Source organism: Salvelinus fontinalis, chromosome 26 (genome assembly GCF_029448725.1).
Source record: "Salvelinus fontinalis isolate EN_2023a chromosome 26, ASM2944872v1, whole genome shotgun sequence".
In the NCBI taxonomy this organism is placed as follows: Eukaryota; Metazoa; Chordata; class Actinopteri; order Salmoniformes; family Salmonidae; genus Salvelinus; species Salvelinus fontinalis.
The window spans coordinates 43,596,823-43,621,000 of record NC_074690.1 but is presented as its reverse complement, the minus strand read 5'-3'; the positions used below and the strand labels follow the sequence as shown (position 1 = coordinate 43,621,000).

General features: G+C 38.5%; 1 protein-coding gene across 3 annotated transcripts in view; it reads left to right on the top strand.

The window, feature by feature from the left end:
• Positions 1–23,625, top strand: part of LOC129824398 (serine/threonine-protein kinase OSR1-like) — a 41,435-nt gene extending 17,810 nt beyond the window's left edge. For 2 of the 3 annotated variants that reach the window (XM_055884001.1, XM_055884002.1), the window contains exons 14-17: positions 11,145–11,197; positions 17,101–17,169; positions 19,225–19,289; positions 19,411–23,625. In XM_055884001.1, coding sequence (XP_055739976.1) covers positions 11,145–11,197; positions 17,101–17,169; positions 19,225–19,289; positions 19,411–19,485 — 262 coding nt within the window. In that variant the 3' untranslated portion in view covers positions 19,486–23,625. Of the gene's footprint in view, positions 1–11,144; positions 11,198–17,100; positions 17,170–19,224; positions 19,290–19,410 lie in introns of those variants that run through there. The other variant, XM_055884003.1, reaches the window with a different exon arrangement.
• Positions 23,626–24,178: the final 553 nt, after the last annotated feature.

Below are 24,178 nucleotides of genomic sequence, written 5' to 3'. Positions count from 1 at the left end.
TACCGGCAGCATTTGAATTTACCGGACATTTAAGAAATTTAGCAGACCCCCATATGCATTGGGTGCATAACTTGATTAGGGCGCCTACCCACGATTAGGGTGTCCACCCACCCAAAGCTGTGGATTATTTTAAATCACATAGCCTACAGCTGGAAGGGCCCTCAATTTGGACCAAATAGATGATTGTTGAGTTGCGACTGTCAGTGAAAAGCAGAGAGACCCAGCCAAGCATATCGCAATATACAAAAATACACACAATCGTGGAAAAACTGTTTTGAAAACAAATGGCTATTGCTGTAAAGAGAAGACAATGAAGAGACTCCAATCTGTCTTTTAGTTATCAAAATTCTCAGCTTATTTGAGGGCAAAGTAGCCTGTCTTATTGGCACCAGCGGAGAACATCGGCCAAATCCTTGGTGAGTGTGCATATTCACTGTCTTTATCATTGGGTCAGTGCCACTTTTTTGTTTGTTTTTGGACAATAATTTCCTCCTCCAGGTTAGATGGGTCTCCCCTTTTCATAGGCCTAATGGATCAGACAATGTCGTTTTTATTGTTTCTGTTTGTCAGTGTCAGCAGAGTAGGCTACCCAGTAATTTGTCGTATTAAAAAATATTCTGTTAATGTCTCCTGTCATATAAAGTGTAATAGAATTGCAATCATGAGTGTCAGGGGTCTAAGGCACTGCATCTCAGTGCAAAACGCATCACTGCAGTTCCTGGTTCGATTCCAGGCTGTATCACATCCGGCCGTGATTGGGAGTCCCATAGGGCGACGCACAATTGGCCCAGCGTCGTCCGGGTTTAGCCGGTGTAGACTGTCATTGTAAATAATAATTTGTTCTTAACTGACTTGTCTAGTTAAATAAAGTAAAAAATGTGTTTACAAAACGCAAACATTTTCCTGTGCAAAGAAAGTGTAACATTTCTTCTCCTATCTGATATAGTGTAGGCCTACTCTAAGCCACTACGTGCGCTGCGTTGACGTTTTTTTTTTCGAACAGTGAGTTTTATTATCCTAAATTATGACCATCCAATCTAATCATCACATTAGGAATATTAGGCTATTTTACATATATCTGCAAATGTGAGGATGCATGGAATGCTTGATTATAAAGGTAAATTTTTATGGTGGAAATGATCTTCCCCATACTTGAAACCCATGTGCCGCCTATGTTAGAATAACTACCGAAATGTACTTTTCCTCAGCCAACAAGACGAGTAACGAACAGCAAAATCACGAGCGTACTGTATGTTAATCTACTATCGCCCATAGTAGAAAACTTTACCTATTCTATTGATCAGCTTGTTGTTATGTGCGAGAAAGAAGTAGCCTATTCCAAACAGACGATAGAGCCCAAATACATACAACTAGTAGGCCTAGGCTACATCCCCTAAACATAAAACAGCAATGAGGCTCATGCAACAGATCAGAACGTTAAACATAAAATGTTGATCATTTATTTTCTCACATAAGCCCAGCAATGTGCACAGGGCAGTAGGCTACGTGCGAATGTTTGTTCCATAATGCAATTCATGAGAACACCAATGTGAGCGGTTTCATGTGATGGAGATGGAAATATCCTTTAGAAATGTTAAAAGAAGGGAGATCTAAATATGCATCAACTAGCAGGGGTACTAATATGACTAGGATTATCATCAACTAGCAGGGTTACTAATATGACTAGGATTATCATCAACTAGCAGGGTTACTAATATGACTAGGATTATCATCAACTAGCAGGGTTACTAATATGACTAGGATTATCATCAACTAGCAGGGTTACTAATATGACTAGGATTATCATCAACTAGCAGGGTTACTAATATGACTAGGATTATCATCAACTAGCAGGGTTACTAATATGACTAGGATTATCATCAACTAGCAGGGTTACTAATATGACTAGGATTATCATCAACTAGCAGGGTTACTAATATGACTAGGATTATCATCAACTAGCAGGGTTACTAATATGACTAGGATTATCATCAACTAGCAGGGTTACTAATATGACTAGGATTATCATCAACTAGCAGGGTTACTAATATGACTAGGATTATCATCAACTAGCAGGGTTGCTAATATGACTAGGATTATCATCAACTAGCAGGGTTGCTAATATGACTAGGATTATCATCAACTAGCAGGGTTACTAATATGACTAGGATTATCATCAACTAGCAGCGTTGCTAATATGACTAGGATTATCATCAACTAGCAGGGTTGCTAATATGACTAGGATTATCATCAACTAGCAGGGTTGCTAATATGACTAGGATTATCATCAATTAGCAGGGTTGCTAATATGACTAGGATTATCATCAACTAGCAGGGTTGCTAATATGACTAGGATTATCATTAACTAGCAGGTTTGCTAATATGACTAGGATTATCATCAATTAGCAGGGTTGCTAATATGACTAGGATTATCATCAACTAGCAGGTTTGCTAATATGACTAGGATTATCATCAACTAGCAGGGTTGCTAATATGACTAGGATTATCATCAACTAACAGGGTTGCTAATATGACTAGGATTATCATCAACTAGCAGGGTTACTTATATGACTAGGATTATCATCAACTAGCAGGGTTACTAATATGACTAGGATTATCATCAACTAGCAGGGTTACTAATATGACCAGGATTATCATCAACTAACAGGGTTACTAATATGACTAGGATTATCATCAACTAGCAGGGTTACTAATATGACTAGGATTATCATCAACTAGGAGGGTTACTGATATGACTAGGATTATCATTAACTAACAGGGTTACTAATATGACCAGGATTATCATCAACTAACAGGGTTACTGATATGACTAGGATTATCATCAACTAGCAGGGTTACTGATATGACTAGGATTATCATCAACTAGCAGGGTTGCTAATATGACTAGGATTATCATCAACTAGCAGGGTTACTAATATGACTAGGATTATCATCAACTAGCAGGGTTACTAATATGACTATGATTATCATCAACTAGCAGTGTTGCTAATATGACTAGGATTATCATCAACTAGCAGGGTTACTAATATGACTAGGATTATCATCAACTAGCAGGGTTACTAATATGACTAGGATTATCATAATCCTAGTCATATTAGTAACCCTGTTAGTTTATGATAATCCTAGTCATATTAGTAACCCTGCTAGTTGATGATAATCCTAGTCATATTAGTAACCCTGCTAGTTGATGATAATCCTAGTCATATTAGCAACACTGCTAGTTGATGATAATCCTAGTCATATTAGTAACCCTGTTAGTTTATCATCAACTAGCAGGGTTACTAATATGACTAGGATTATCATCAACTAGCAGGGTTGCTAATATGACTAGGATTATCATCAACTAGCAGGGTTGCTAATATGACTAGGATTATCATCAACTAGCAGGGTTGCTAATATGACTAGGATTATCATCAACTAGCACAGGTTACTAATATGACTAGGATTATCATCAACTAGCACAGGTTACTAATATGACTAGGATTATCATCAACTAGCACAGGTTACTAATATGACTAGGATTATCATCAACTAGCACAGGTTACTAATATGACTAGGATTATCATCAACTAGCAGTGTTGCTAATATGACTAGGATTATCATCAACTAGCAGGGTTACTAATATGACTAGGATTATCATCAACTAGCAGGGTTACTAATATGACTAGGATTATCATAAACTAACAGGGTTACTAATATGACTAGGATTATCATCAACTAGCAGGGTTACTAATATGACTAGGATTATCATCAACTAGCAGGGTTACTAATATGACTAGGATTATCATCAACTAGCAGGGTTGCTAATATGACTAGGATTATCATCAACTAGCAGGGTTGCTAATATGACTAGGATTATCATCAACTAGCACAGGTTACTAATATGACTAGGATTATCATCAACTAGCACAGGTTACTAATATGACTAGGATTATCATCAACTAGCACAGGTTACTAATATGACTAGGATTATCATCAACTAGCACAGGTTACTAATATGACTAGGATTATCATCAACTAGCACAGGTTACTAATATGACTAGGATTATCATCAACTAGCACAGGTTACTAATATGACTAGGATTATCATCAACTAGCAGGGTTACTAATTGGACTAGGATTATCATCAACTAGCAGGGTTGCTAATAGGACTAGGATTATCATCAACTAGCAGGGTTACTAATATGATTTGGATTATCATCAACTAGCAGGGTTACTAATATGACTAGGATTATCATCAACTAGCAGGGTTACTAATATGATTCGGATTATCATCAACTAGCAGGGTTACTAATATGACTAGGATTATCATTAACTAGCAGGGTTGCTAATATGACTAGGATTATCATCTATTAGCAGGGTTACTAATATGATTCGGATTATCATCAACTAGCAGGGTTACTAATATGACTAGGATTATCATCAACTAGCAGGGTTACTAATATGACTAGGATTATCATCAACTAACAGGGTTACTGATATGACTAGGATTATCATCAACTAGCACAGGTTACTAATATGACTAGGATTATCATCAACTAGCACAGGTTAGTAATATGACTAGGATTATCATTAACTAGCAGGGTTGCTAATATGACTAGGATTATCATCTATTAGCAGGGTTACTAATATGATTCGGATTATCATCAACTAGCAGGGTTACTAATATGACTAGGATTATCATCAACTAGCAGGGTTACTAATATGACTAGGATTATCATCAACTAACAGGGTTACTGATATGACTAGGATTATCATCAACTAGCACAGGTTACTGATATGACTAGGATTATCATCAACTAGCACAGGTTAGTAATATGACTAGGATTATCATCAACTAGCAGGGTTACTGATATGACTAGGATTATCATCAACTAGCAGGGTTACTGATATGACTAGGATTATCATCAACTAGCAGGGTTGCTAATATGACTAGGATTATCATCAACTAGCAGGGTTACTGATATGACTAGGATTATCATCAGCTAGCATAGGTTACTAATATGACTAGGATTATCATCAACTAGCATAGGTTACTAATATGACTAGGATTATCATCAACTAGCAGGGTTGCTGATATGACTAGGATTATCATCAACTAGCAGGGTTGCTAATATGACTAGGATTTTCATCAACTAGCAGGGTTACTAATATGACTAGGATTATCATCAACTAGCAGGGTTACTAATATGACTAGGATTATCATCAACTAGCAGGGTTACTAATATGACTAGGATTATCATCAACTAGCAGGGTTACTATTATGACTAGGATTATCATCAACTAGCAGGGTTGCTAATATGACTAGGATTATCATCAACTAACATGGATTGCTAATATGACTAGGATTATCATCAACTAGCAGGGTTACTAATATGACTAGGATTATCATCAACCAGTAGGGTTACTAATATGACAAGGATTATCATCAACTAGCAGGGTTACTAATATGACTAGGATTATCATCAACTAGCAGGGTTACTAATATGACTAGGATTATCATTAACTAGCAGGGTTACTAATATGACTAGGATTATCATCAACTAGCAGGGTTACTAATATGACTAGGATTATCATCAACTAGCAGGGTTACTAATATGACTAGGATTATCATCAACTAGCAGGGTTACTAATATGACTAGGATTATCATCAACCAGTAGGGTTACTAATATGACAAGGATTATCATCAACTAGCAGGGTTACTAATATGACTAGGATTATCATCAACTAGCAGGGTTACTAATATGACTAGGATTATCATTAACTAGCAGGGTTACTAATATGACTAGGATTATCATCAACTAGCAGGGTTACTAATATGACTAGGATTATCATCAACTAGCAGGGTTACTAATATGACTAGGATTATCATCAACTAGCAGGGTTACTAATATGACTAGGATTATCATCAACTAGCAGGGTTACTAATATGACTAGGATTATCATCAACTAGCAGGGTTACTAATATGACTAGGATTATCATCAACTAGCAGGGTTACTAATATGACTAGGATTATCATCAACTAGCAGGGTTACTAATATGACTAGGATTATCATCAACTAGCAGGGTTGCTAATATGACTAGGATTATCATCAACTAGCAGGGTTGCTAATATGACTAGGATTATCATCAACTAGCAGGGTTACTAATATGACTAGGATTATCATCAACTAGCAGCGTTGCTAATATGACTAGGATTATCATCAACTAGCAGGGTTGCTAATATGACTAGGATTATCATCAACTAGCAGGGTTGCTAATATGACTAGGATTATCATCAATTAGCAGGGTTGCTAATATGACTAGGATTATCATCAACTAGCAGGGTTGCTAATATGACTAGGATTATCATTAACTAGCAGGTTTGCTAATATGACTAGGATTATCATCAATTAGCAGGGTTGCTAATATGACTAGGATTATCATCAACTAGCAGGTTTGCTAATATGACTAGGATTATCATCAACTAGCAGGGTTGCTAATATGACTAGGATTATCATCAACTAACAGGGTTGCTAATATGACTAGGATTATCATCAACTAGCAGGGTTACTTATATGACTAGGATTATCATCAACTAGCAGGGTTACTAATATGACTAGGATTATCATCAACTAGCAGGGTTACTAATATGACCAGGATTATCATCAACTAACAGGGTTACTAATATGACTAGGATTATCATCAACTAGCAGGGTTACTAATATGACTAGGATTATCATCAACTAGGAGGGTTACTGATATGACTAGGATTATCATTAACTAACAGGGTTACTAATATGACCAGGATTATCATCAACTAACAGGGTTACTGATATGACTAGGATTATCATCAACTAGCAGGGTTACTGATATGACTAGGATTATCATCAACTAGCAGGGTTGCTAATATGACTAGGATTATCATCAACTAGCAGGGTTACTAATATGACTAGGATTATCATCAACTAGCAGGGTTACTAATATGACTATGATTATCATCAACTAGCAGTGTTGCTAATATGACTAGGATTATCATCAACTAGCAGGGTTACTAATATGACTAGGATTATCATCAACTAGCAGGGTTACTAATATGACTAGGATTATCATAATCCTAGTCATATTAGTAACCCTGTTAGTTTATGATAATCCTAGTCATATTAGTAACCCTGCTAGTTGATGATAATCCTAGTCATATTAGTAACCCTGCTAGTTGATGATAATCCTAGTCATATTAGCAACACTGCTAGTTGATGATAATCCTAGTCATATTAGTAACCCTGTTAGTTTATCATCAACTAGCAGGGTTACTAATATGACTAGGATTATCATCAACTAGCAGGGTTGCTAATATGACTAGGATTATCATCAACTAGCAGGGTTGCTAATATGACTAGGATTATCATCAACTAGCAGGGTTGCTAATATGACTAGGATTATCATCAACTAGCACAGGTTACTAATATGACTAGGATTATCATCAACTAGCACAGGTTACTAATATGACTAGGATTATCATCAACTAGCACAGGTTACTAATATGACTAGGATTATCATCAACTAGCACAGGTTACTAATATGACTAGGATTATCATCAACTAGCAGTGTTGCTAATATGACTAGGATTATCATCAACTAGCAGGGTTACTAATATGACTAGGATTATCATCAACTAGCAGGGTTACTAATATGACTAGGATTATCATAAACTAACAGGGTTACTAATATGACTAGGATTATCATCAACTAGCAGGGTTACTAATATGACTAGGATTATCATCAACTAGCAGGGTTACTAATATGACTAGGATTATCATCAACTAGCAGGGTTGCTAATATGACTAGGATTATCATCAACTAGCAGGGTTGCTAATATGACTAGGATTATCATCAACTAGCACAGGTTACTAATATGACTAGGATTATCATCAACTAGCACAGGTTACTAATATGACTAGGATTATCATCAACTAGCACAGGTTACTAATATGACTAGGATTATCATCAACTAGCACAGGTTACTAATATGACTAGGATTATCATCAACTAGCACAGGTTACTAATATGACTAGGATTATCATCAACTAGCACAGGTTACTAATATGACTAGGATTATCATCAACTAGCAGGGTTACTAATTGGACTAGGATTATCATCAACTAGCAGGGTTGCTAATAGGACTAGGATTATCATCAACTAGCAGGGTTACTAATATGATTTGGATTATCATCAACTAGCAGGGTTACTAATATGACTAGGATTATCATCAACTAGCAGGGTTACTAATATGATTCGGATTATCATCAACTAGCAGGGTTACTAATATGACTAGGATTATCATTAACTAGCAGGGTTGCTAATATGACTAGGATTATCATCTATTAGCAGGGTTACTAATATGATTCGGATTATCATCAACTAGCAGGGTTACTAATATGACTAGGATTATCATCAACTAGCAGGGTTACTAATATGACTAGGATTATCATCAACTAACAGGGTTACTGATATGACTAGGATTATCATCAACTAGCACAGGTTACTAATATGACTAGGATTATCATCAACTAGCACAGGTTAGTAATATGACTAGGATTATCATTAACTAGCAGGGTTGCTAATATGACTAGGATTATCATCTATTAGCAGGGTTACTAATATGATTCGGATTATCATCAACTAGCAGGGTTACTAATATGACTAGGATTATCATCAACTAGCAGGGTTACTAATATGACTAGGATTATCATCAACTAACAGGGTTACTGATATGACTAGGATTATCATCAACTAGCACAGGTTACTGATATGACTAGGATTATCATCAACTAGCACAGGTTAGTAATATGACTAGGATTATCATCAACTAGCAGGGTTACTGATATGACTAGGATTATCATCAACTAGCAGGGTTACTGATATGACTAGGATTATCATCAACTAGCAGGGTTGCTAATATGACTAGGATTATCATCAACTAGCAGGGTTACTGATATGACTAGGATTATCATCAGCTAGCATAGGTTACTAATATGACTAGGATTATCATCAACTAGCATAGGTTACTAATATGACTAGGATTATCATCAACTAGCAGGGTTGCTGATATGACTAGGATTATCATCAACTAGCAGGGTTGCTAATATGACTAGGATTTTCATCAACTAGCAGGGTTACTAATATGACTAGGATTATCATCAACTAGCAGGGTTACTAATATGACTAGGATTATCATCAACTAGCAGGGTTACTAATATGACTAGGATTATCATCAACTAGCAGGGTTACTATTATGACTAGGATTATCATCAACTAGCAGGGTTGCTAATATGACTAGGATTATCATCAACTAACATGGATTGCTAATATGACTAGGATTATCATCAACTAGCAGGGTTACTAATATGACTAGGATTATCATCAACCAGTAGGGTTACTAATATGACAAGGATTATCATCAACTAGCAGGGTTACTAATATGACTAGGATTATCATCAACTAGCAGGGTTACTAATATGACTAGGATTATCATTAACTAGCAGGGTTACTAATATGACTAGGATTATCATCAACTAGCAGGGTTACTAATATGACTAGGATTATCATCAACTAGCAGGGTTACTAATATGACTAGGATTATCATCAACTAGCAGGGTTACTAATATGACTAGGATTATCATCAACTAGCAGGGTTACTAATATGACTAGGATTATCATCAACTAGCAGGGTTACTAATATGACTAGGATTATCATCAACTAGCAGGGTTACTAATATGACTAGGATTATCATCAACTAGCAGGGTTACTAATATGACTAGGATTATCATCAACTAGCATGGGTTGGTTACTAATATGACTAGGATGATCATCAACTAGCAGGGTTGCTGATATGACTAGGATTATCATCAACTAGCAGGGTTGCTAATATGACTAGGATTATCATCAACTAGCAGGGTTACTAATATAACTAGGATTATCATCAACTAGCATGGGTTGGTTACTAATATGACTAGGATGATCATCAACTAGAAGGGTTGCTGATATGACTAGGATTATCATCAACTAGCAGGGTTGCTAATATGACTAGGATTATCATCAACTAGCAGGGTTGCTAATATGACTAGGATTATCATCAACTAGCAGGGTTACTAATATGACTAGGATGATCATCAACTAGCAGGGTTGCTGATATGACTAGGATGATCATCAACTAGCAGGGTTGCTAATATGACTAGGATTATCATCAACTAGCAGGGTTGCTAATATGACTAGGATTATCATCAACTAGCAGGGTTACTAATATGACTAGGATTATCATCAACTAACAGGGTTGCTAATATGACTAGGATTATCATCAACTAGCAGCGTTGCTAATATGACTAGGATTATCATCAACTAGCAGGGTTACTAATATGACTAGGATTATCATCAACTAGCAGCGTTGCTAATATGACTAGGATTATCATCAACTAACAGGGTTACTAATATGACTAGGATTATCATCTATTAGCAGGGTTACTAATATGACTAGGAGGCAACCAGGTTTTTAGCTAAAATGTCCTGATACTTGGTAAAGTTCATGATGCCGTTGTACCAGTGGAAGCGAAATAGCCCCATAACATTCTCAATCATATTCTCAGTCACAGCTTTATGAGAAGTTGAACAAATGAGGATGAGGAAAATTAAGCAATTATTAGGAGGAGGTCTGGACATTCAGGTTAGGCGGTGTCAACCATTGTCCAATTGTGATTATCTACTCATAAAACATTGTGATATACCCCTATTGGCCAACACTGTTTGTTATATAAATAAAACAACCCAGCTAAAAAACACATTTGGGCTATGGCGCGAAATCGGATGCTACAACTGGACGAAATATGACAAAATGTAATGTTGAAAGCCTGGACAGATACTAAGTTCAGGCAAATATTATCTAATATTCCTTGCTGGTGGAGGAGCTTGGGCATGGAACAGGTTTGTGTCTGTGTGGCACGCACACGACGGAGCAAAGTGACAGTCAACTGATGACGAATGGGCGGTCTTGCCGTAGTGAGTTAGGTTATAAATCATGGGCTGGATAGAAGCAAAGTCTGCCGTCTTCAGAACTGGCTAACCAGTTCTAACTCTCCTCTTCCCAGGAACTTGAAGAAAGAACTGAACGACATCCGATTTGAGTTCATGCCTGGTAGAGGTAAGTGTCTGTCTGTCTCTGTGTGTTAGCTATTTCCTGCTATATCCCTCCTCACACTCACCAACCTTTTGCTGCTCTGTTATGTTAAATTGGAGCCAACAGAGGGAGCTAACTGGCAGACTTTTGGCTGGTCTTGCACTCTTGTTTGCTTGTTAAAACATACAGTGCCTTCAGAAAGTATTCACACCCTTTGACTTTTTCCACATTTTGTTGCGTTACAAGTGGGATTAAAATGGATTTAAACCCGTAGAGGCGATTTCCACGGCCCTGCGGAAATCTAATCCCTATCGAAATCCGACAATTTAGGCTAGAGATGTTTTTTTGCATTGGATGCGTCTTAATCTACCGCAGGTATTCTCAGACTGGGGGGCGTACGCGCAATGCTGTCGGGGGTAGTGCCAAATGATTCACATTTGAAAACATTTTTTACATTTTTTAATTCGTTTTTCTTCACATTTTCAAACAGTACCTTTTTATATTTTCCAACGGGGCTACACATTTGGGTGAGGTGTTTTTCTCGCCTGAGTAGCCTCGTTTCACTGCCAAAAATAAGATTAAACCATCTAGTGTTAAGAGAAATAACAACACAATGTGAAATACAGGTAGCCTAGTCAAATAATGAACATCCAATCACATTAACCGTTTCTCTCACGGGAAACCTTCACTCTTGGGCAGACATTTAGAAACGTAACATGACAATTTGAAAAATAAACCATGAGTTTTTTGAGCGAGAATAAAGACGACTTTCGAGTAGTAAGACATGTATAAAAGCAACAGATACCATTAATAAGAAGGGGCAAGAAGCTGTTTTGAAACAATTACTGCTTTGCATACAAGCCAGTGAATTATATGCATTATAGCTGGATGAGTCAATAGACGTGGCGGGCCTGGCACAGCTCCTGGTATATATCCTTTACGTTTATGGGGGGTCAATTAAGGAAGACATCCTCTTCTGGAAACCAGGACAACATGAGAGGATATTTTTAAAGTACTGGACAGCTTTGTGACATCAAATGGACTTTGGTGGTCAAGATGTGTTGGTATCTGTACTGGTGGCGCAAAAGCCATGACAGGGAGACATAGTGGAGTGGTAACGCGTGTGCAAGCAGTTGCTCCCGACGCCACTTGGGTACACTGCAGCAGTCACCGAGAGGCTCTTGCTGCCAAGGGAATACCTGACAGCTTGAAAGACATTTTGGACAGTACAGTGAAAATGGTTTACTTTGTTAAAGCAAGGACCCTGAACTCTCGTGTATTTTCTGCATTATGCAATGATATGGGCAGCGACCATGTAACGCTTTTACAACATACAGAAGTGCGCTGGTTATCAAGGGGCAAAGTATTGACATAGAGACGAGCTTAATGTTTTCTTTACTGACCATAATTTTCACTTGTCTGAGTCCCTTGTCTTACAGGGACTCTCAGCAACTATATTCAATGTGCGGGGCAAAATTGAGGCTATGATTAAGAAGTTGGAGCTCTTTTCTGTCTGCATTAAGAAGGACAACACACAGCTCTTTCCATCATTGTATGATTTTTTTTGTGTGCAAATGAACTCAAGCTTACCGGACAATGTTGAATGTGATATAGTGAAACACCTGAGTGAGCTGGGTGCGCAATTACACAGGTACTTTCCCGAAACGGACGACACAAACAACTGGATTCATTATCCCTTTCATGCGTTGTCTCCAGTCCACTTACCAATATCTGAACAAGAGAGCCTCATCGAAATTGCAACAAGCGGTTCTGTGAAAATGGATTGGGCTGCGCTCAGAGTATACTGCCTTGGCAAATCGCTCTGTTAAGACACTGATGCCCTTTGCAACCACGTACTAGAGCTGGGCGATATGGCCAAAATCTCATATCCCGACTATAAGTCATTTCATATAACGATGCATATCACGATATAGCGCCTTTTCTGTAAATTCATTGAATAAATAGTTTATATAAAATGACCACACTTTTGGCCTCATGGTGAAATCCCAGAGCGGTTTCCTTCATCTCTGGCAACGGAGTTTGGAAAGATGCCTGTATGTTTGTAGTGACTGAACACACCACCCAAAGTGTTAATATTAACTGCACCATGCTCAAAGGGATATTCAATGTCTGCTTATTCTTTCACCCATCTACCAATAGGTGCCCTTTGCGAGGCATTGGAAAACCTCCCTGGTCTTTGTGGTTGAATCTGTGTTTGAAATTCACTGCTCAACTGAGGGACCTTACAATTATCTGTGTGAGGTACAGAAATGAGGTAGTCATTTATACATCATCTTAAACACTATTATTGCAACTTTATTATGTGACTTGTGCAGCACTCTTGTTGGGGAAAAATGGTTATGTTACAATCTAATGCTATGTAAACGCTTGAGTTGAATCGTACACGGAAGTTTACGTACACTTAGGTTGAAGTCATTAAAACTTGTTTTTCAACCACTCCACAAATTTCTTGTTAATAAACTGTAGTTTTTGCAAGTTGGTTGGGACATCTACTTTGCATGACACAAGTAATTTTTCCAACGATTGTTTACAGATAGATTTTTCCACTTATCACTGTATCACAATTCCAGTGGGTCAGACGTTTACATACACTAAGTTGACTGTGCCTTTAAACAGCTTGGGAAATTTCAGAAAATTATGTCATGGCTTTAGAAGCTTCTGATTGACATAATTTGAGTCAATTGGAGGTGTACCTGTGGATGTATTTCAAGACCTACCTTCAAACTCAGTGCCTCTTTGCTTGACATCATGGGAGAGTCAAAGGAAATCAGCCAAGAACTCAGAAAATAATTGTAGACCTCCACAAGTCTGGTTCATCCTTGGGGAGCAATTTCCAAATGCCCGAAGGTACCACGTTCATCTGTGCAAACAGTAGTGCCCAAGTATAAACACCATGGGAGCATGCAGCCGTCATACCGCTCAGGAAGGCGACGCGTTCTTTCTGTCTCGAGATTAACGTACTTTGGTACGGGAAGAGCAAATCAATCCCATAACAAAAGCAAGGGACCTTGTGAAGATGCTGGAGGAAACGGGTACAAAAGTATCTATATTCACAGTAAAACAAGTCCTATATCGACATAACCTGAATGGCCTCTCAGCAAGGAAGAAGCCACTGCTCCAAAACCGACATATAAAAGCCAGACTACGGTTTGCAACTGCAAATAGGGACAAAGATAGTACTTTTTGGAGAAATGTCCTCTGGTCTGATGAAACAAAAATAGAACTGTTTGGCCATAATGACCATCGTTATGTTTGGAGGAAAAAGGGGGATGCTTGCAAGCCGAAGAACACCATCCCAACCATGAAGCATGGGGGTGGCAGCGTCATGTTGTGGGGGTGCTTTTCTGCAGGAGGGACTGGTGCACTGCACAAAATAGATGGCATCATGAGGAAGGAAAATTATGTGAATATATTGAAGCAACATCTCAAGACATCAATCAGGAAGTTAAATCTTGGTCGCAAATGGGTCTTCCAAATGGACAATAAGCCCAAGCATACTTCCAAAGTTGTGCCAAAATGGCTTCAGGACAACAAAGTCAAGGTATTGGAGTGCCCATCACAAAGCCCTGACCTCAATCCTATAGAAAATTTGTGGGCATAACTGAAAAAGCGTGTGCGAGCAAGGAGGCCTACAAACCTGACTCACACCAGCTCTGTCAGGAGGAAGGGGCCAAAGTTCACCCAACTTATTGTCGGAAGGTTGTGGAAGGCTACCCGAAACGTTTGACCGAAGTCAAACAATTTAAAGGCAATGCTACCAAGTACTAACTGAGTGCATGTAAACTTCTGACCCACTGGGAATGTGATGAAAGAAATAAAAGCTGAAAGAAATAATTCTCTCTGCTATTATTCTGACATTTCACATTCTTAAAATAAAGAGGTGATCCTCACTGACCTTAGACAGGGAATTCTTACTCGGATTAAATGTCAGGAATTGTCAAACTGAGTTTTTAAATGTATTTGGCTAAGGTGTATGTGAACTCCCGACTTCAACTGTATATCACTGGTAATTTTTCACAGCTGTCCAGTACTTTCTTCACACACCGCAACAAAGGAGTGATTTGTTACTGGCTCCTTATCTTTAGGGCACCGAAGGCCCAGCCAGGCTGAATTCCTGTTCAGGATCTAAAGATCTTATCACTCCCCTGTCTTAGACACATAGGCTGTGAGAACCGGTAAGCACCAGTTCTTTTTTGTATAACGCTTTAAGGGATTGCAGCCAAGTACCCCTTATGGCGTATGTAGGGGTAAGCAGTTCTTTGTGTAGGTGAAGTACAGTACCAGTCAAAGGTTTGGACACCTACTCATTCCAGGGTTTTTCTTTATTTTGACTATTTTCTACAATGTAGAATAATAGTGAATCAAATAAAATGTTATTGGTCACATACACATCGTTAGCAGATGTTAATGCGAGTGTAGCGAAATGCTTGTGCTTCTATTTCCGAAGACATCAAAACTATGAAATAACACATGTATTTCCCACTGTAAAGCATGGAGGAGGTGGTGTGATGATGCTTTGCTGGTGACATTTTCAGTCATTTATTTAGAATTCAAGGCACACCTTAACCAGCATGGCTACTACAGCATTCTGCAGCGATATGCCATCCCATGTGGTTTGTTATTAGTGGGACTATCATTTGTTTTTCAACAGGACAATGACCCAACACACCTCCAGGCTGTGTAAGGGCTATTTTACCAAGAAGCAGAGTGATGGAGTGCTGCATCAGATGACCTGGCATCCACGATCACCTGACCTCAACCCAATTGAGATGGTTTGGGATGAGTTGGACCGCAGAGTGAAGGAAAAGCAGCCAACAAGTGCTCAGCATATGTGGGAACTCCTTCAAGACTGTTGGAAAAGCATTCCAAGTGAAGCCGGTTGAGAGAATGCCAGATTGTGCAAACCTGTCATCAAGGCAAAGGGTGGCTACTTCGAAGAATCTCAAATATATTAATTTAACACTTTTTGGGGGTTACTACATGATTCCATATGTGTTATATCATAGTTTTTATGTCTTCACTATTATTCTACAATGTAGAAAATTGTACAAATAAAGAAAAACCTTTGAATGAGTAGGTGTGTCAACTTTTGACTGGTACTTTATATAAATGACTGCGATTCTGTAGATTTGTTTGTTCTTCTGTATGTCCTGAGTGAACTTCCCTGCAATTGTTTTAATTAACTGGATAATGAGCTCTGCCTGATCCTTGGAACAAGTTTTCCTCAACAATCCTGCACTTATTTAGGCTTGCCATAACAAAAAGGTTGACTACTTATTGACTCAAATGATTTTACCCATACATTTTTTATAATTTGTAGACATTTCTTAAAACATAATTCCACTTTGACATTATGGGGTATTGTGTGTAGATCAGTGAAACAAAATATGAATTTAATATATTTTTTAATTCAGGCTGTAACCTTACAAAATGTGGGAAAAGTCAAGACGTGTGAATACTTTCTGAAGGCACTGTATCTAAACAAAAGTCGACCATCGCATTCACCCAAAAGTCTGATTGTTACATTAAACCAGTGACTCCAGATTAGCAAAAAAGTGTGATGGGATTCGCACTCAGAAATATGTTGCATAAAGCTAACTTTTACTTTAACTGCTTCAGAACAGATGTTTCAACTTCTTCATGTAGGTTAAAATCTTTTCCTATCAGAAACAGCATTTATAGGGATCAACAGGTGAGAAGCAGGTGTTTCTAATCAGGGTTGCCAGTCATCTGCATATCAGGGATGTGGCTTTTCTGGTCGACCTGTTAATGGGTTACAATCACATATATGGACCCATCACACTTTTTCTCTTCTCGCATAACTAACCCCTCCTGCTCTGTTTCTCTCCATCTATCTCCATATCTCTCGTTTTTTTTTTCTCACTCACTCACCTACCTTCCCTCAGATTCCTCAGATGGAGTGTCTCAGGAGTTGGTATCCGCAGGTCTAGTCGATGGGAAAGACGTAGTGGTTGGTGAGTATGAAACCAGAGTTTAGAGAGATCTACTGTAGGATAACATGTCCCTGACTATGGTAACTTGACCAAAGCTACTAGAGGTCAGTGAAGTCACAGGTCAGGCTGAAATGACTGGGACAACACATTTTGGTTCTGTGGAAATATAATATTTTATAGTGTCACATTTAGAAAATTGAGTATGCTTTAAATGCCAGGATGTCATACTCATTTTGGCTTTTCATCTAGTAGATTAAGCTGCACACTATTAAGGAAGAGAATCGTATTTTCAGACCCATGTGTGTTTGACAACAGCTGATAATCAAAGAAGGGACAGGCTGTAGAAAAATGAACAAATGGCTGGAAACAACGCATTAGATGACACATTCTCAGTATGGGTGAGCCTAGTGTCGTGTCTTTGGCATCATTAAACTGAAGACTGTTATTTTATCAAATCAGTTCTCTGTAATTATTATTACGTGATTAGACTAATCATGTAAATGTAATTAACCAGGAAGTCGGGGCACCAAGGAAAATCTTCAGATTACAAAGTTATAATTGTCCTAATAACTTTTCAGATATTTTAATATCTGACCAATTAGTCTTCTAATTAATGAGTCATTCTTTACCTCACGTTAGTCTCATTCCAAACATCGTAAGTTATCTGCACAAACCCAGCCTTCACTATGAATCATCCATACATAAATTGTCTTAATCATTTATTTACTAACTAAATAATCACAGAAATGCATAAACAAACAATATAAATGGTTACAAGGAAATGATAAGAGAAGTGGGTGTGGACTGAGAAGGCCGGGAAAGACAAGAGTCACTACACAGTGGATAATTATAATAATTGAAATGCTAATCCTTTGCACATGAACGCTCACTCATTCGGGAATAATTGCAATCAATATATATATTTACGCTCAGTGTGTCATCGTGATCTCTTTTGTTATCGTCCTTTTCTGTTGGAAAGTTCATCCGAGATTCTCTCTGCGTCCCTGGAGTCTTTGGTTAGAATGGATACTTTAGAGTAACATTCAGAAATGTTCTTATAAAATAGATGTTTCGGCGGTTGTCGGTCTTCGAATTCCAGGTAGACATAAATTCTAGCTGCAGACTAGTAATTAGTACCGAAGATTTGCTCTTATTCTGTCGGTATCGATAGTCTCAGAGTTGAACCATTTCCACTAGTGTAGCCAATGTTCTACGTGGTTTAAGAATTCAACAATCGAGGAATGCATGGTCTCTACTCAAACCTTAGCCCTCTCAGTAATCGAGGTACGCTTGGTCTGAAGTGGGCTTCTCCAGGTGGGGTTTATATTCGGAACAGCAGAAAAGGGCTGTCCCATGACACCAGATCAATGTCTGTGCTCATGGGGCGGACCAATGACCTAGTTACATTTTAAAGGGAATTGGATTCTCTTTCATTAAACAGTTTAAAATCACATTATATAATTTCACAAATAGTTGAATCTTTACTCATTCATTTTATACAATAATTAGATGCAAACCTCATAACGGAGACTCTTGTATAAACAGAGTTATGGTAATGTGGCTGTATTGTCTCTCATGAGGTCACAAACATTAGACAAAATGGACCGGTCGTAGCTGGATTCTCCACCGACCATTTACACATTCTCCAAAACATGGATATTGTTCAGTTCTCAAGTTCTGTGAGGTAGAAGAAGTTCCTTTGTTCTACTGTGAACCCTCTCTCTCTCTATACTGTATGAGGGAGAGAGTTTCCTCCAGGAATTTACGACCTGAGATAACAGAGCCTGGGTGTAGGGGGAAGAGAGAGGTGGTGCGAGAGAGAGAGAGTTGGTGCTTGCTATATCTAACGAGGGCCATGTCATGACACTAGTATGTTGATATTTGTTGCTTAGTGCATACGTTTTACTAAACAGTACGTTCTAAATAGTATGTAGAACGATTAGTACACAGTATTTAGTTTTAGTAAGTTGTAGGCAAGACAAATTTCAGACACGGTCATTTACTCCAGAGATGGCAAAAATGATGCTGTTTTTAGGGAGGTTCAGATTCCTTATTCCACATCTGTATTCTTTCCAGTTGCTGCCAACCTGCAGAAGATTGTTGATGATCCTTTCAACAATAAAAATGTAACTTTCAAACTGGTGAGTTCAATATTTTTGGTTTCAATCAAAGCTTCCATTTTTGTCCTGTTGAAACCGCATGCCCTGCTCAACATCCTACAAAGAGAGATGCACTGAACATTTATTTTTCTTTCTTTCTCAGGCATCTGGCATAGACGAGTCGGAGATCCCTGACGATGTCAAACTGATGGGTTTCGCTCAGCTCAGCATCACTTAACTCAATATTCCGTCAACAAAGGAGAGAACAAACAGTATTGCACAGCAGCATAGTTCTAAATTCCAAGACACCACTACTGCCAAAGAAGAGAGCCACAGTGCATTTCTCAACCTGTAGGGTTATTTTCTTGACTGAAACCTGCAGTGTTAGTTAAAATGGGCTCTGAGAATGGGACCAGTGTAACAAAAAGACAACAGTTAGGACAGGAACAGTAAATCACACTTGAAAGAGTTTACAGCAGTGTATCTGGGAGGGAGGACGGTGGGCGTCGCAATCCACATAATCATCATCGACTTAAAAATAAACAACAAATGTTTCTTATTTCGTTTTCTACATTTAGCTCTACAATCCAAAACATATTCTGATATAACTCTCTTGAGTTTTGGAAGTGATAACTTACAGTGCCTTCAAAGTATTCAGACCCCTTGACCTTTTTCCACATTTTGTTATGTTACAGCCTTATTATAAAATGGATGAAATAACAAAAAATCCTCAGAAATCTACACACAATACCTCATAATGGCAAAGTGAAAACAGGGTTTTAGACATTTTTGCATGTTTATTAAAAATAAAAAACAGATATACCTCAGACAAGATTGTGTCGAGGGACAGTTCTAGGGAAGGGTAACAAAAAATGTCTGCAGCATTGAAGGTCCCCAAGAACACAGTGGCCTCCATCATTCTTAAATGAGAGAAGTGTGGAACCACCAAGACTCTTCCTAGAGCTGGCCTCCAGGCCAAACTTAGCAATCAGGGGAGAAGGGCCTTGGTCAGGGAGGGGACCCAGAACCCGATAGTCAGTCTGACAGAGCTCTAGAGTTCCTCTGTGGAGATGGGAGAACCTTCCAGAAGGACAATCATCTCTGCAGCATTCCACCAATCAGGCCAGCATTCCACTCCTCAATAAAAGGCACATGACAGCCCGCATGAAGTTTGCCAAAAAAGCACCTAAAGGCTCTCAGACCATGAGAAACAAGTTTAATGAAACCAAGATTGAACTCTTTGGCCTGAATGCAAAAAGCGTCATTTCTGGAGGAAACCTGACACCATCCCTACAGTGAAGCATGGTGGTGGCAGCATCATGCTGTGGAGATGTTTTTCAGCGGCAGGGACTGGGAGACTAGTCAGGGTTGAGGAAAAGATGAACAGAGCAAAGTACAGGGAGATCCTTGATGAAAACCTGCTCCAGAGTGCTTCGGACCTCAGACTGAGGCGAAGGTTCACCTTCCAACAGGACAACCACCCTAAGCACACAGCTGTAGTAGCTGAGATCCGGAGCACTCTGGAGCAGGTTTTCATCAAGGATCTCTCTGTACTTTGCTCCGAGTGGCTTCGAGATAAGTCTCAATGTTGTTGAGTGGGCCAGCCAGAGCCCGGACTTGAACCCGATCGAACATCTCTGGAGAGACCTGAAAATAGCTGTGCAGCAACGCTCCCCATCCAACCTGACAGAGCTTGAGAGGGTCTGTAGAGAAGAATGGGAGAAACTCCCCAAATACAGGTGTGCCAAGCTTGTAGCGTCATACCCAAGAAGACTCGGCTGTAATCGCTGCCAAAGATGCTTTAACAAAGTACTGAGTAAAGGGTCTGAATACTTATGTAAATGTGATGTTTACGTGTTTTTTTTAAATTTATTTATATAACTTAGTAACATTTTCTAAAATCCTGTTTTTGCTTTGTCATTTCTGGGGTACTGTGTGCAGATTGATGAGGAACCAAAGCAATTGAATAAATGTTTGAATAAGGCTGTAACCTAACAAAATGTGGAAAAAGTCTAGGGGTCCGAATAGTTTCCGAAGGCACTGTAAATGCCTGTTTAACAACTGCCACTGAACCGACGCACAACTGAGTGTTGTGTGTAATAGCCACCACTATTAGGCATTCTTGTACTGTTATCTGAATTATATAAGCTGCCTCCCCAATGGCCACCTTAGTCCCTATATTGCGCACTCCGTTTGAGCAGGGCCCTGTTCAAAAGTAGTGCACTATGTAGGGGAGGGGTGCCATTTCGGATGCCGACTTAGTATATTACGAAGTGTAAAGGAGTTATTTAGTGAGGATCTATTACAGTATGGATTTGTAGAAGAGTGAGTGAATGGCTGATGAAAAGTGACTTCCCTTGATAACCTTATTGATATTGAACTATAGGGGCCTCCAGTCATGAATCAGAAATAGCTGGCATCGTAGTGTATATCATTACATACGCTGACATAAGCTTTCTTAGGTGTCATATGCTTTCCTTGGTCTATCTGTTGACCTAAGCTGTTATAAGCTCTCATAGGTGGTTTAAAAGTTGACATTAACTGTCCTAAGTTCTCTTCCCTGTTATAACCGCTCATTGGTGTATCATTACGTTGATAGTGGTTGTTAGTGGAGCTGTTAGTGGTTCAAGTTACCCCAGACAGACCGATATCATTGCTCTAACAAGGAAGGGGTCTGTTCAGAAGGGAGCAATATTACAGGACATAATGAAACGTTTGGATAGATATGTATTGTGTGGAACAGATAGGATTGCATGTTGTATAGATTTGGGAATCGGGTCTGCTCTATTCATTACGTTTCAGTCTGAAAACCATTCTGAATGATTATCCAGAGTTAATACTCAAAGACAGTAAAACAATAACTTCCTAAGATCTTGATTATGGTCTTGGGACTATGCAATTTTGTCTCTGTGATGTTCATGACCAGCGGTTCACTAGTTATTGGACCTCTGTACTCCCGCTAGCTACCTAGCTAGCTGTCATCGTGATGGCTGTTTCTCCTTCCTAGATGGACAAATTAATTTGTATCATAGCCTTGTGCTCCAATCCATCCACACTCACCTCAAAGTCACTCCTACTTTACGTTCTATGTTTGTTTGTTGGTTGGTATGTGTGTTTCTGTAGAGTTCCAGGGGCTGTGTGTGTGGGTTAGCTAGTTCAGGTATTGTTGTAAATCGGTCTATTTAGCAGATATTGTATTTCCAAAAAGGTACGGTTACATTATAATGGCAAGCTGGTGATGCCACAACACGCACAGCCTTTCAAACGCGCTCCCAAAGGTAGGTATGTGATTAGGAAGCAAGGCAAAGTAATCAACTGTTTCTGGAGTACATTTCTAATGGGGAAAGAATGCTCTTTAGTTCTACAAATGATTGTGGCCGATGAACAACTGGTATACTTGATCAGTAGCTCATCCAGTATCTCTACAGGTTGAAATAATTGCTTGTTTTGTAGATTTTCCCACTAATTCTGAGTTTTGTTGCTAATCGTGCCACGTGATTTGCTGAATTGGTACCTTATTGATATTAACGTACATATTTGCGTTAGTTAAGAATGGCTCATCTTCTAGTTCACATTCTATGCTTTTGTTGTCATGGAGATAGTAATACGCAATTTGTGTTTTGTTTTTTCCCATTGAGACTTTTTTAAATCACTGAAACCTGTCGAATTCTGAGTTTCCTGTAGAAATACAAACTGGGATGATGTTCCTCAAGAAATGTAAAAGTAGGCCGAGCTAACTAACAACAACATGACACAGAACTGACACAATTCCCGCTGGTGTGATATGTTGCTTTCAGACTGAGCAATATGTTGAAGAATGTTAGCCCGTGTGTCAGTCTGTTTGTGCCAACTCCCTGTTACTCATTGTCTTGCCAAACAATACAATTGGCATTGGCAAGAGCATAAACATATCTTGGACACCCAGGCTAGAAGAATGTGTGAGCTGATAGCATAATGTCCTGGGTTTTAATCTATTTTCCCTCTATTGTAAAGCCAATGTTGTCAGGTAGATATCGGTCACAAGGCGAACTCTTTGAATGATTAGTATTTATTATGACACTTACTTGGATCTGATTGAACTTTTATGAGTTTATTTTTATTTGTTGGAAGTTTTTTTATGTTTGTTGGAACGCATATATATTTTCGACATTATGTGTATCATCATAAACTGCGCAAGTGATCAAAATGGAATAATGCTGTTTGTGAAACCTTAGCATTAAATGACAACTTGATGTCAGGATTTAAAAGCACTTTGCAGAATCAATGTTATAAATGGTGGTTAAAATTGCCATCACACAAAAACATGAAAATAAATAATTCTGGTCAACTATTTCTAAAATAGGTGAAAAGGTAAATAAATTCACATGGTTTGAACCAAGTCCCATGAGTTTGTTTTCTTTATATACAGTGCCTTCCGAAAGTATTCACACCCCTAGACTTTTTCAACATTTGGTTGTTAGAAAGTGAGATTAAAATGATATTTTTCTTTTAAATACCTTGTCAAAGTGGAAGAAAAATTATATATTTTTTAATGAAAAATAAAACGTCTTGATTAGATAAGTATTCAACTGCCTGAGTCGATACGTGTTAGAATCACCGTTGGCAATGATCACAGCTGTAAGTCTTTCTGGGTAAGTCTCTAAGAGCTTTGCACACCTGGCGTGTAACAATATTTGCCCATTATTCTTTTAAAGTCTTCAAGATGAGATGTTTCTTGATCAATGCTAGACGGCCATTTTCAAGTATTGCCATAGATTTAAAACCCGATTTTAGGCCACTCAGGAACATCCAATGTATATGTGACCTTGTTTTGTGAAACGGTCCTACTACAAAAGATGCAGGTGCTGATGAGAGGTAATGGGCGACACTATTATAGACTATTAGGCCAGACAAAATGTATTCACTGTTTTAACGGATTCCCCCCCGCCCCC